The sequence below is a fragment of the Schistocerca piceifrons genome, chromosome 4, assembly GCF_021461385.2.
Source record: "Schistocerca piceifrons isolate TAMUIC-IGC-003096 chromosome 4, iqSchPice1.1, whole genome shotgun sequence".
NCBI classification, from domain to species: Eukaryota; Metazoa; Arthropoda; class Insecta; order Orthoptera; family Acrididae; genus Schistocerca; species Schistocerca piceifrons.
Window position 1 is genome coordinate 753,729,656 of NC_060141.1, and position 13,442 is coordinate 753,743,097.

The 13,442-nt window shown below is 44.7% G+C and overlaps 1 protein-coding gene across 1 annotated transcript in view; it reads right to left on the reverse strand.

Moving 5' to 3' along the window:
- The window catches only part of LOC124796150 (SCY1-like protein 2), a 404,810-nt gene that overhangs the window by 101,113 nt on the left and 290,255 nt on the right, over positions 1–13,442 (reverse strand). The window contains exon 8 of the mRNA XM_047260241.1: positions 6,669–6,837. Within this exon, the coding sequence (XP_047116197.1) occupies positions 6,669–6,837 (169 nt within the window). The remainder of the gene's footprint in view (positions 1–6,668; positions 6,838–13,442) is intronic.

Here is a 13,442-nt window from a genome sequence, read left to right on the forward strand (position 1 = left end):
CTACAGTCTGGAACCGCGCGACCACTACGGTCGCAGGTTCGAATCCTGCCTCGGGCATGGATGTGTGTGATGTCCTTAGGTTAGTTAGGTTTAAGTAGTTCTGATTTCGGGGGGACTGATGACCTCATAAGTTAAGTCCCATAGTGCTCAGAGCCATTTGAATACTGAGGTGACACACAACTATGTGGGCTGGTATTGTTCACGGCTGAAACCTTTGCCTTACACGCCCGGTGGAGGAAATTACTATACCTTTTACCATGAAATGCTACTGGAAACGCAGGAGAGTGTCCACCGCAAGCAGTCAGACAATGATAATGGTTCCAACATGACGGGACCCCACTCCACTTTGTCGTTGATGTAAGAGGAACATTCAGACATTGTTTTCCCCAAGTTTTTGATTTGTGAGGGATGGGCCAGTATCGAAATCACCACGTTCTCTTGGCCTCAACCCTATGGCTTTCTTTTAGTGGGAGGCGGTCAAGCGTTTAGTTTGTGAGACAACGATAGACACTCCAGAAGAGTTGATTGCCTGGTTGGTTGAAGCTGCAGCCATTATTTGTTCTCAGCAACGTTTCTAAATCAATATTTATCACATGGCAGTTTGGGAACCGTATCTGAACATCACTAGCGTCAAAACTTTATGGTCACTTGAGGGGGGGGGGGGAGGGGGGGGGGGAGGGGGGGGATGCGCCTGTGACATTTTTGCTACATAAAAAAGTATTACTTCTTATCTTGTCTAAACGCTCTAAAATTTTGCATATGTACGGTAAATGTTTTACACCCTGTAAACATAAAAAAGAGAAAATATTGTTTGTTAGTACGTGTATTACAATCGAACGCTCATGTATAGAATAACGTGCAAATAATGTAGACATCAAAAACTGACACCGAAGATGCTTTAAATAAAATGAAAAGCGTCTGGTCCTAATAAGACTTTCGACTGTCGTAAATGACAGAAAAATTTCCGTGTTATTTGAACAGAGAAACATTTGTCGTCAGGAGATAATGCAAACCAAGAAGAACGTACTTGGCGGTGTAGTAAAACTATGTGTGTGAATTATTTTCTACAATTGCCCATCAAAACTGTTTAGTTTCAGCGAAAATTAGTTGACGCAGTAGGAGCATTCGTGATTTCTACATTGAAATGAGCTGTGACTTACCAGGTCATGAAATAAATTGATGGTGACATATCTCTGAGATCATGGGAGAATGAATTTCACGGAATTTCTCGAACATTACGAAATAACGATCGTTTTCGTCGTCGGAGAAGCACCACAACAAGGTAAAAATGGTTCAAATGGGTCTGAGCACTAGGTCAGCTGAGGTCATGAGTCCACTAGAACTTAGAACCACTTAATCCTAACTATCCTAAGGGCATCACACACATCCACGCCCGAGGCAGGATTCGAACCTGCGACCGTAGCAGCAGCGCGGTTCCGGACTAAAGCGCCTAAAACCGCTCGGCCACAGCGGTCGGCCAACAAGGTAAATTTGAGGAAAAAAAATGGTTCAAATGGCTCTGAGCTCTATGGGACTCAACTGCTGAGGTCATTAGTCCCCTAGAACTTAGAACTAGTTAAACCTAACTAACCTAAGGACATCACAAACATCCATGCCCGAGGCAGGATTCGAACCTGCGACCGTAGCGGTCTTGCGGTTCCAGACTGTAGTGCCTTTAACCGCACGGCCACTTCAGCCGGCTAAATTTGAGGACTTCATGTGAAGGCTGAGGAGCTTTGTCAAATGGGATGGACAGTGATATGATAACTCCGATTCAGTAACAATGTAGCATGACTGGGGTTCTGCCCGTCGGGATAAGTAAAGACTACTCTGCATGGGAAAAATTTTCGAGTTGACAACAATATCGTTGCATGCGCGACGAAAGTGGCTTAACGACCAGTCTGAAGGGTTTTGCTGCGGTACATTTTTTAAGTGCAAACAAAAATGGATGTATGCATGTCTCGTACATTGTGCGTCATTTCAAAAGGGGTAGCCGCGCGGAGTAGCTGCGTGGTTAGAGGCGCCATGTCACGGACTGCGCGGCTCCTCCCGCCGGAGGTTCGAGTCCTCCCTCGGGCATTGATGTGTGTGTTGTTCTTAGCATAAGTTAGTTTAAGTAGTGAGTAAGTCTAGGGAACGATGACCTCAGCAGTTTGGTCCCTTATGAATTCACACACATTTGAACTAAAGAGGTTAAGAAACAATGCTTCTACTTGCTAAATTTCATTGTTCTAGTACACAGTATTACTGAGTAGATCTGATGTACTATTTGAGTGTCCTTTTTTGCTTGGATGAGTCCTGTACACATAAGTTACAAAACTAGCTAGAAGAATGATTAGTTTTTTTGACAGTGGAATGGTGATTCTATATATATTGTAACAAAACAAGACCTACAAATTTGGAATGGCAGTAGAGGGTATCTTGAGAAGCACTATGAGGGTAGGAACTCAGGTCTGGAAACGTCGTCCAAAGATACTGCAGAACGTCGAATCAGTAGGGACAGCGCCTGTCACGAGGCTACCCGCCTGGCAGCAAACATCGGTTTGGACGCTGGCGTGTCGTAAGCAGACTCGACGTTGAATCCTGAGCTTTCTGGGGTCGCAGCGAGGCTCCCGAGAAAAACCCGTCGGCCTCGGGTCGCAGCTCGTGACGTGAGCCGCCAAGTACCTGACGCTGCCGTTAGATGACAAACTCAGCGAGCTGTTCTTTTCAAGACGTCAAAATGACTGCAATGTATTGAAGTTATTGTCGGACTTGTTACACACACTATCATTTTTGCACTCTGCTCAGCAGCAGGCTGTATAGATTTTATGAGCTTTTATCCGACAAGGGGACTAGACGGACTGGCTATGTTCGATGTTCGATTTCCTTTACGTACATTCATAGAACGTGAAAATCTGTGCCCAGCCATCAGTTTACTATATCAGTGCGACACAGTTTTAAACGCCAAAACATTTCAAAGGTGTTTCGCAGAATGTGTAACGTCGAAGACTGGTCTCTGGTTTGAATCTTCTTAACAACATTCTTTTCTACTTTTACTTAAATTCTATATTTTTTCAAGTGGAAATTATAATACACAAACAATGAATTATAATTTTCTACCGAAAACAATCATTGTTTTTTTTATGCATAGAATATGGAATGACTCATATTCTTCAATAATACTGCAGAAAGAATTTTCACTCTGCAGCGGAGTTCTGCTGAAATTAAACTTCTTCACAGATTAAAACCAGATTATTCTGTCAGGTACTTTCGTCAATAATACTGGTGCATTTCACATGCTCGTTTCTCCATGGAGTGAAGAAAGGAAAAATAGTGGATATTAGCCGTAAACATTGGTGATATAGAGACAAATTCATAGCCGAGTATTATTGATGAATGTAAGTCATTTCACATGTCAACACTCCTGGAAATGGAAAAAAGAACACATTGACACCGGTGTGTCAGACCCACCATACTTGCTCCGGACACTGCGAGAGGGCTGTACAAGCAATGATCACACGCACGGCACAGCGGACACACCAGGAACCGCGGTGTTGGCCGTCGAATGGCGCTAGCTGCGCAGCATTTGTGCACCGCCGCCGTCAGTGTCAGCCAGTTTGCCGTGGCATACGGAGCTCCATCGCAGTCTTTAACACTGGTAGCATGCCGCGACAGCGTGGACGTGAACCGTATGTGCAGTTGACGGACTTTGAGCGAGGGCGTATAGTGGGCATGCGGGAGGCCGGGTGGACGTACCGCCGAATTGCTCAACACGTGGGGCGTGAGGTCTCCACAGTACATCGATGTTGTCGCCAGTGGTCGGCGGAAGGTGCACGTGCCCGTCGACCTGGGACCGGACCGCAGCGACGCACGGATGCACGCCAAGACCGTAGGATCCTACGCAGTGCCGTAGGGGACCGCACCGCCACTTCCCAGCAAATTAGGGACACTGTTGCTCCTGGGGTATCGGCGAGGACCATTCGCAACCGTCTCCATGAAGCTGGGCTACGGTCCCGCACACCGTTAGGCCGTCTTCCGCTCACGCCCCAACATCGTGCAGCCCGCCTCCAGTGGTGTCGCGACAGGCGTGAATGGAGGGACGAATGTAGACGTGTCGTCTTCAGCGATGAGAGTCGCTTCTGCCTTGGTGCCAATGATGGTCGTATGCGTGTTTGGCGCCGTGCAGGTGAGCGCCACAATCAGGACTGCATACGACCGAGGCACACAGGGCCAACACCCGGCATCATGGTGTGGGGAGCGATCTCCTACACTGGCCGTACACCACTGGTGATCGTCGAGGGGACACTGAATAGTGCACGGTACATCCAAACCGTCATCGAACCCATCGTTCTACCATTCCTAGACCGGCAAGGGAACTTGCTGTTCCAACAGGACAATGCACGTCCGCATGTATCCCGTGCCACCCAACGTGCTCTAGAAGGTGTAAGTCAACTACCCTGGCCAGCAAGATCTCCGGATCTGTCCCCCATTGAGCATGTTTGGGACTGGATGAAGCGTCGTCTCACGCGGTCTGCACGTCCGGCACGAACGCTGGTCCAACTGAGGCGCCAGGTGGAAATGGCATGGCAAGCCGTTCCACAGGACTACATCCAGCATCTCTACGATCGTCTCCATGGGAGAATAGCAGCCTGCATTGCTGCGAAAGGTGGATATACACTGTACTAGTGCCGACATTGTGCATGCTCTGTTGCCTGTGTCTATGTGCCTGTGGTTCTGTCAGTGTGATCATGTGATGTATCTGACCCCGGGAATGTGTCAATAAAGTTTCCCCTTCCAGGGACAATGAATTCACGGTGTTCTTATTTCAATTTCCAGGAGTGTATATCAAATTTCAATTTGTTTCATATGACCCATAATTTAAAATGATGTTACTTTCATTACACAATTACGGTTCTGTATTTCTTTATTACAGTTTCAACCTGACAAAATACAGAATTTAAATAAAAGTAGAACAAATTACAGTTAATTCGGACCAGAAACTTTACGCACTCAGCTACAGGCATCTACGAAACAGGTGTGAAATGTTTTGCAGCGGAGTACGCGCTGATCTGAAATGTGAAATGCTTTGCACTTAACAGCTGTCGGAAATCAACTCATTTTCAGAGGCAACTTGTTTGAGTTTTTCTTTCCTTGAAGAATTGTGCAGCACTGCTTTAGGAAACTGATGTCTAGGCCCAGATTTTCAGATCCAATAATAAAGAAAATCGAACATGGGCAGTTCACAAGCTCCCCCTAAAATGTCACATATACGCTGACAGGTTAAAATCCATACAACCTGCTTTCCGACCGGAGTGCCACAATAATTCAAATACGTTGCAGTCATTATCACATCTCGAAGAGAACGATTGGATGAGTGCGTCTCGGGAAATACAGGTTTTTCACCGTGTGGTTTCCATCTTTTCGCCAGGGTGAAAGTAGATCAGGGGAGAAGAGGCTCTGCGTCGAAGAGAACGTTCACACAGCACTTCTCGAATGGCTCCGCGACCAACGATAGGATTTCTATCGTCAAGGGACTAAGTAACTGGTAGAAGCAGAATATTGTGACCGTTGTTTTCAGAGACTTTGCGACTATGTTGAAAAATAATGTCGTGTGTCTGTGTCACTTTGAAGTGTAGCGCAGCGTTCTATAAAAGTTACTTGGCCTGTCATAGCAATGGGTAATTTACTATATTATAAGTGGCCCCATAGTCAAAATACTGATTTTTGTATGAACATGAATCTCAGCCTTTTCATTCTCTCTCTCTCTCTCTTGGTCCGCAGCTCGTGGTCGTGCGGTAGTGTTCTCGCTTCCCGCGCCCGGGTTCCCGGGTTCGATTCCCCGCGGGGTCAGGGATTTTCTCTGCGCGTGATGACTGGGTGTTGTGTGATGTCCTTAGGTTAGTTAGGTTTAAGTAATTCTAACTTCTAGGGGACTGATGACCGTAGATGTTAAGTCCCATAGTGCTCAGAGCCATTTGAACCATTTTTTCTCCCTCTCTTTCTTTAAGGCCGGCCGCGGTGGCCGTGCGGTTCTAGGCGCTACAGTCCGGAACCGTGGGACTGCTGCGGTCGCAGGTTCGAAACCTGCTTCGGGCATGGATGTGTGTGATGTCCTTAGGTTAGTTAGGTTTAAGTAGTTCTAAGTTCTAGGGGACTGATGACCTAAGATGTTAAGTCCCATAGTGCTCAGAGCCATTTTCTCTTTCTTTAAACAGTTGTTTATAGCATGTTAACAAATCCGGTTGAGAAACTTAATGATTTCAGTTTTCTACATATATTTTAATCTCGTCAGTGCACTAAATCACAAATTGTGTACTGAAATTTTATAATAAACCTTAAATGTTCCGTTATATGCTTTCCACTGGAAAAATTTCTAAAATGCTTTTTGGGTGGGTTAAAACATATTTTTGTCTGGTGGGGTCCATACCACAGGTGTAGCCTACAGTTACAAGGATCGTAAATACTGCCTTGTTCTGGGCACGAGCTCCTATCTTGAGTTCGTTCCTCATGATATCTTCTATAATTCCTTAAAATTTGTCAGTATCGACTGGAGTGAGGTAAGGCAGCCAGTGTAAAATGTTAACTTTCCTGAACGGACATCGGTGCGAATCTCTAGTGGCGGCGAGGGAGGATTGGGGGAGCGGGGGGTGGGAAGAGAGGGTTGGGTGAAGGCTATCTGTACGCACCTGTCGATGTGGTCGAGCATCTCCTGCAGTACCTCGAGGAGGTTGGTGAACTGGTCGAGGTTGAGGCTCGGGTTGACCGTCTGCGGCAGCAGCGACGGCATCACGCGGGTCGCCATCAGGTTCACCGACAGGCCGTACTTCTTGTCGCTCAGCATCAGCCGGTAGATGTCTGCAACACAAGCACCCCTCCTCAGCATGTGCTCCTCTGTTTCACACTGCTCGCTGCAATCTCATAGACAAATGTTTGCAAGAGCTGCAACACTGAGAAAGGATGAATCCTAACTCAGATATCTAGAACACTACATCTACACGTACACTCCGTAAGATACCTAAGTGTGTATCACTCCCCCCCCCCCCCCCCCTCTTTTCCTGTTCCCATCACAAATGGTACGTAGGAACACGATCGTTGCTAGGCCTCCATGTAAGCTCGAATGTCTCTAATGTTACCCTCAAGATCTTTTTTCGAGATATACCTAGGAGAAGATAATACAGTGGTCGACCCTTCTAGGAGCGTACACTCCTGGAATTTTTATAGTAAACAGTAACGTGATTTAGAACACCTCCACGGCAGTGATGCCACAGGAGCTGGATGACCATATCCGTGACTCCTTCATTCTAATTAAACAAACCTGTGACGAAACAAGCGTCTGATTTTCGGATATACTTGATTTCCTCTATCAGTTATATATGGGAAGGATCGAAACAAGGTCCCTGGGCTTAACGAAATTCCATTAGAACTGCAGATATGAGACAATCAGCCATGACAAAATTCTTTCATCTGGTGTACGGTATGAGACATCAGAAACACCGCCAAATTTCAAGAAGAAGGTAATACGATGTAATAAAGAACAGTAAAAAAACGACGCACCTCAAAGGAGTTATCCGAATGGGACGGAAATCGGTAGACTGATATGCATGTACAGACAAACAAATGATTATAATTCCAGAAAAATGGGATGATTTATTGAAGAGAAAAAGCGTCACAAATTGAGCAACTCAATAACGCGTTGGTTCACCTCTGGCCCTCATGCACGCAGTTACTCGGCTTGGTATTGATTGACAGAGTTGTTGGATGTCCTCCTAAGGGATATCGTGTCAGATTCTGTCCGACTAGCGCGCTAGATCGCCAAAGTCCCGAGCTGGTTGGAGGTCCCTGCCCATAATGCTCCAAACGTTCGCAATTGAGAGACCTGGCTATCTCGTTGGCCAGGGGAGGGTACGGGAATCTCGAAGACAAGCAGTCTCTCGCCGTGTGCAAGTGGACATTATTCTGCTGAAATGTAAGTTCAGGATGGCTTTCCATGAAGGGCAATCAAAGGGGAGTAGAATATCATCGATGTACCACCGAGCTGTAAGGGTGTCACGGATGACAACCAAAGAGCTCCTGCTATGAACAAATGGCACCACAGACAGTCACTCATGGTTATCGGGCCATATGGCAAGCGACAGTCAGGTTGGTATCCGACAGTTGTCTGGGCGTCTCCAGACACTTCTTCGGCCTGGAATCTCATTGACTGCAGTAGGATTATCTTCAGTGATGACTCCCGCTCCAAACTGAGCAATGATGCTCGGCGGAAGCGTGTGTGAAGACGTCCTTGACAGCTGTGGGATACCAACATGATTGTTTGCTGAACTACACGATTCACTTTTTTTACGTTCACCTTGATTATATACCTGAAATTTTGATTAATGTCACTGACGAACAAGGTGAATACTTTCACGAAGACATAATGACGATATCAGGGCCACTTGACTAGCAATATGGTTGGATACTACTGCTGATCACTTCACCGAGCAGCAGAACAATCAGTTCACTGGAGGAAAGCCGTAATAGATGCTTTATGGGCAGAGAAATGAAATAATCATCAGCTGACACGTGATACTTACATAATCAAGAGGTTCCTGTTGAAAAAATTAAATTAGTGTTATAAAATTTCCATTTTATAACGATGTCATATTGTGACAAAACTACGTGACAGGAAAATCAAACTGAGGTGAGACATTGATTCTGTGCCCAAAACGCCATAGAATTAATCTATCACATGACAGCCGGCCGGTGTGGCCGAGCGGTTCTAGGCGCTACAGTCTGGAACCGCGCGACCGCTACGGTCGCAGGTTCGAATCCTGCCTTGGGCATGGATGTGTGTGATGTCCTTAGGTTAGTTAGGTTTAAGTAGTTCTAAGTTCTAGGGGACTGATGACTTCAGCAGTTAAGTCCCATAGTGCTCAGAGCCATTTGAACCATTTTTTTGTCACATGACAAATAGTGATAATAATATTTTTTCGTTGCCCTGTGTAATTACACATTTTAACTGACAGGCGAACTGGTTCTTGATTTCAAATCTAATTTTTCTGGGTGTAGCGTGTGACTAATTACGTTGATACAGTTATTCTTCGTACACTGAGCTGCTACTTGCGAAACAATTCTTGGTGTCATGTCTTTAAAAGTGATGATCGGTAATGTGGTGAACCTCCTTCATATACCCCAGTGATTCCCAAAGTGGTCTGTATCGACCTCCACGATCGATTCCACCTTCGATGGAGAAAAAGGGGTGCATTATATGCACTGAGGACAAAAATGAAGATATCTAGGAAAATTTGATAAGACATGTCAACCACAGTCAACCCCCAGAGCTCTGCTACGCCTTGCCATTCTCCGCGAAGCAGAAAGAGTATTTTATGCTGCGTGTGATGGGCCAGGAACCGCTTCGTCACACATCAAGAGATGTGTTAATTTTGAACACGACACAAACGGCACAACAAGGGCGGTCCACGAGAGTGGATCCCATTTAGGCAGGTTGCAACCAGAATTCCACATTCTTCTCACAGAGTTGAAGCTCGCCCCTAAGTGTGTCACTGTTTGTCTCATCTGCTGAGAGAGGGGTGAAGCAAATTTTCATTTTCGTTCTCCTGCAGGCAACATAATGCGACATTATTAACAATTTTGCTAGCTTCACTTCATTAGTACTGTCCATAGTCCTTCTTCGAGGAGTAGAAAGCGTATCTGGCACAGCCGGTGTTGGGCCAATAACCGTTTTGTCACACATCAAGAGATGTAATAAACTTGAACATGACACAAATGGCACAACAATGGAGACATACGGAAAACTGCAAGCTATCAAGGAACAACTGAATTTGTCAGCCATTGAAGAGGTTTTAAAAACTGCTCTACACAAACCTGCTTATGATACACCTGTACACAAAAGAATACCTTTGAACAGCAACACATTTCAAAGGCGTACTGCTGAAATGAGTTCTGATGCTGAAAGCATATTGTGTAATTATCCATTTCTCCATACAGCTGAGCGAATCAGCTTGCCTGATAATGATGCATTTTTACTGGCAATGTTCGTTTTGTTGTTGTTGTGGTCTTCAGTCCTGAGATTGGTTTGATGCAGCTCTCCATGCTACTCTATCATGTGCAAGCTTCTTCATCTCCCAGTACCTACCGCAACCTACATCCTTCTGAACCTGCTTAATGTATTCATCTCTTCGTCTCCCTCTATGATTTTTACCCTCCACGCTGCCCTCCAATACTAAATTGATGATCCCCTGATGCCTCAGAACATGTCTTACCAACCGATCCCTTCTTCTAGTCAAGTTGTGCCACAAACTTCTCTTCTCCCCAGTCCTATTCAATACTTCCTCATTAGTTATGTGATCTACCCATCTAATCTTCAGCATTCTTCTGTAGCACCACATTTCAAAAGCTTCTATTCTCTTCTTGTCCAAACTATTTATCGTCCATGTTTCACTTCCATACAAAGCTACACTCATACAAATACTTTCAGAAATGATTTCCTGACACTTAAATCTATACCCGATGTTAACAAATTTCTCTTCTTCAGAAACGCTTTCCTTGCCATTGCCAGTCTACATTTTATATCCTCTCTACTTCGACCCTCATCAGTTATTTTGCTCCCCAAATAGCAAAACTTCTTTACTATTTTAAGTGTCTCATTTCCTAATCTAATTCCCTCAGCATCACCCGACTTAATTCGACTACATTCCATTATCCTCGTTTTGCTTTTGTTGATGTTCATCTTGTACCCTCCTTTCAAGGCACTATCCATTCCGTTCAACTGCTCTTCCAAGTCCTTTGCTGTCTCTGACAGAATTACAATGTCATCGGCGAACCTCAAAGTTTTTATTTTTTCTCCATGGATTTTAATACCTACTCCGAATTTTTCTTTTGTTTCCTTCACTGCTTGCTCAATATACAGATTGAATAACATCGGGGAGAGACTACAACTCTGTCTCACTCCCTTCCCAACTACTGCTTTCGTTTCATGCCCCTCAACTCTTATAACTGCCATTTGGTTTCTATACAAATTGTAAATAGCATTTCGGTCCCTGTATTTTACCCCTGCCACCTTCAGAATTTGAAAGAGAGAGTTCCAGTCAACATTGTCAAAAGCTTTCTCTAAGTCTACAAATGCTAGAAACGTAGGTTTGCCCTTCCTTAATCTAGCTTCTAAGATAAGTCGTAGGGTCAGTATTGCCTCACGTGTTCCAACATTTCTACGGAATCCAAACTGATCTTCCCCTAGGTCAGCTTCTACTAGTTTTTCCATTCGTCTGTAAAGTATTCGCGTTAGTATTTTGCAGGTATGACTTATTAAACTGATGGTTCGGTAATTTTCGCATCTTTCAACACCTCCTTTCTTTGGGATTGGAATTATTATATTCTTCTTGCAGTCTGAGGGTATTTCGCCAGTTTCATACCTCTTGCTCACCAGATGGTAGAGTTTTGTCAGGGCTGGCTCTCCCGAGGCCGTCAGTAGTTCTAATGGAATGTCGTCTACTCCGGGGGCCTTGTTTCGACTCAGGTCTTTCAGTGCTCTGTCAAACTCTTCACGCAGTATCGTATCTCCCATTTCATCTTCATCTACATCCTCTTCCATTTCCATAATATTGTCCTCAAATACATCGCCCTTGTATAGACCCTCTATATACTCCTTCCACCTTTCTGCTTTCCCTTCTATGCTTAGATCTGGGTTTACATCTGAGCTCTTGATGTTCATGCAAGTGGTTCTCTTTTCTCCAAAGGTCTCTTTAATTTTCCTGTAGGCAGTATCTTTCTTACCCCTACATTCTTACATTTGTCCTCTAGTCATCCCTGCTTAGCCATTTTGCACTTCCTGTCGATCTCATTTTTGAGACGTTTGTATTCCTTTTTGCCTGGTTCATTTACTGCATTTTTATATTCTCTCCTTTCATCAATTAAATTCAATATATCCTCTGTTACCCAAGGATTTCTATTAGCCCTCATCGTTTTACCTACTTGACCCTCTGCTGCCTTCACTACTTCATCCCTGAGAGCTACCCATTCTTCTTCTACTGTATTTCTTTCCCCCATTTCTGTCAATTGTTCCCTTATGCTCTCCCTGAAACTCTGTACAACCTCTGGTTCTTTCAGTTTATCCAGGTCCCATCTCCTTAAATTGCCACCTTTTTGCAGTTTCTTCAGTTTTAATCTACAGATCGTAACCAATAGATTGTGGTCAGAGTCCACATCTGCCCCTAGAAATGTCTTACAATTTAAAACCTGGTTCCTAAATCTCTGTCTTACCATTATATAATATATCTGAAACCTTTTAGTATCTCCAGGGTTCTTCCATGTATACAACCTTCTTTCGTGATTCTTGAACCAAGTGTTAGCTGTGATTAAGTTATGCTCTGTGCAAAATTCTACCAGGCGGCTTCCTCTTTCATTTCTTAGCCCCAATCCACATTCACCTACTACATTTCCTTCTCTCCCTTTTCCTACTACCGAATTCCAGTCACCCATGACTATTACATTTTCGTCACCCTTCACTATCTGAATAATTTCTTTTATTTCATCATACATTTCTTCAATTTCTTCATCATCTGCAGAGCTAGTTGGCATATAAACTTGTACTACTGTAGTAGGCATGGGCTTCGTATCTATCTTTTCCACAATAATGCGTTCACTATGCTGTTTGTAGTAGCTTACCTGCTTTCCTATTTTCCTATTCATTATTAAACCTACTCCTGCATTACCCCTGTTTGATTTTGTGTTTATAACCCTGTAGTCACATGACCAGAAGTCTTGTTCCTCCTGCCACCGAACTTCACTAATTTCCTCTATATCTAACTTTAACCTATCCATTTCCCTTTTTAAATTTTCTAACCTACCTGCCCGATTAAGGGATCTGACATTCCACGCTCCGATCCATAGAACGCCAGTTTTCTTTCTCCTGATAACGACGTCCTCTTGAGTAGTCCCCACCCGGAGATCCAAATGGGGGACTATTTTACCTCCGGAATATTTTACCCAAGAGGACGCCGTCATCATTTAACCATACAGTAAAGCTGCACGGCCTCGGGAAAAATTACGGCCGTAGTTCCCCCTTGCTTTCAGCCGTTCGCAGTACCAGCACAGCGAGGCCGTTTTGGTTAGTGTTACAAGGCCAGATCAGTCAATCATCCAGACTGTTGCCCTTGCAACTACTGAAAAGGCTGCTGCCCCTCTTCAGGAACCACACGTTTGTTTGGCCTCTCAACAGATACCCCTCCGTTGTGGTTGCACCTACGGTACGGCTATCTGTATCGTTGAGGCACGCGAGCCTCCCCACCATCGGCAAGGTCCGTGGTTCATGGGGGGGGGGGGTTAGTTTTTTTTTTTTTGTCATCAGGCTACTGACTGGTTTGATGCGGCCCGCCACGAATTCATTTCCTGTGCTAACCTCTTCATGTCAGAGTAGCACTTGCAACCTACGTCCTCAATTATTTGCTTGACGTATTCCAATC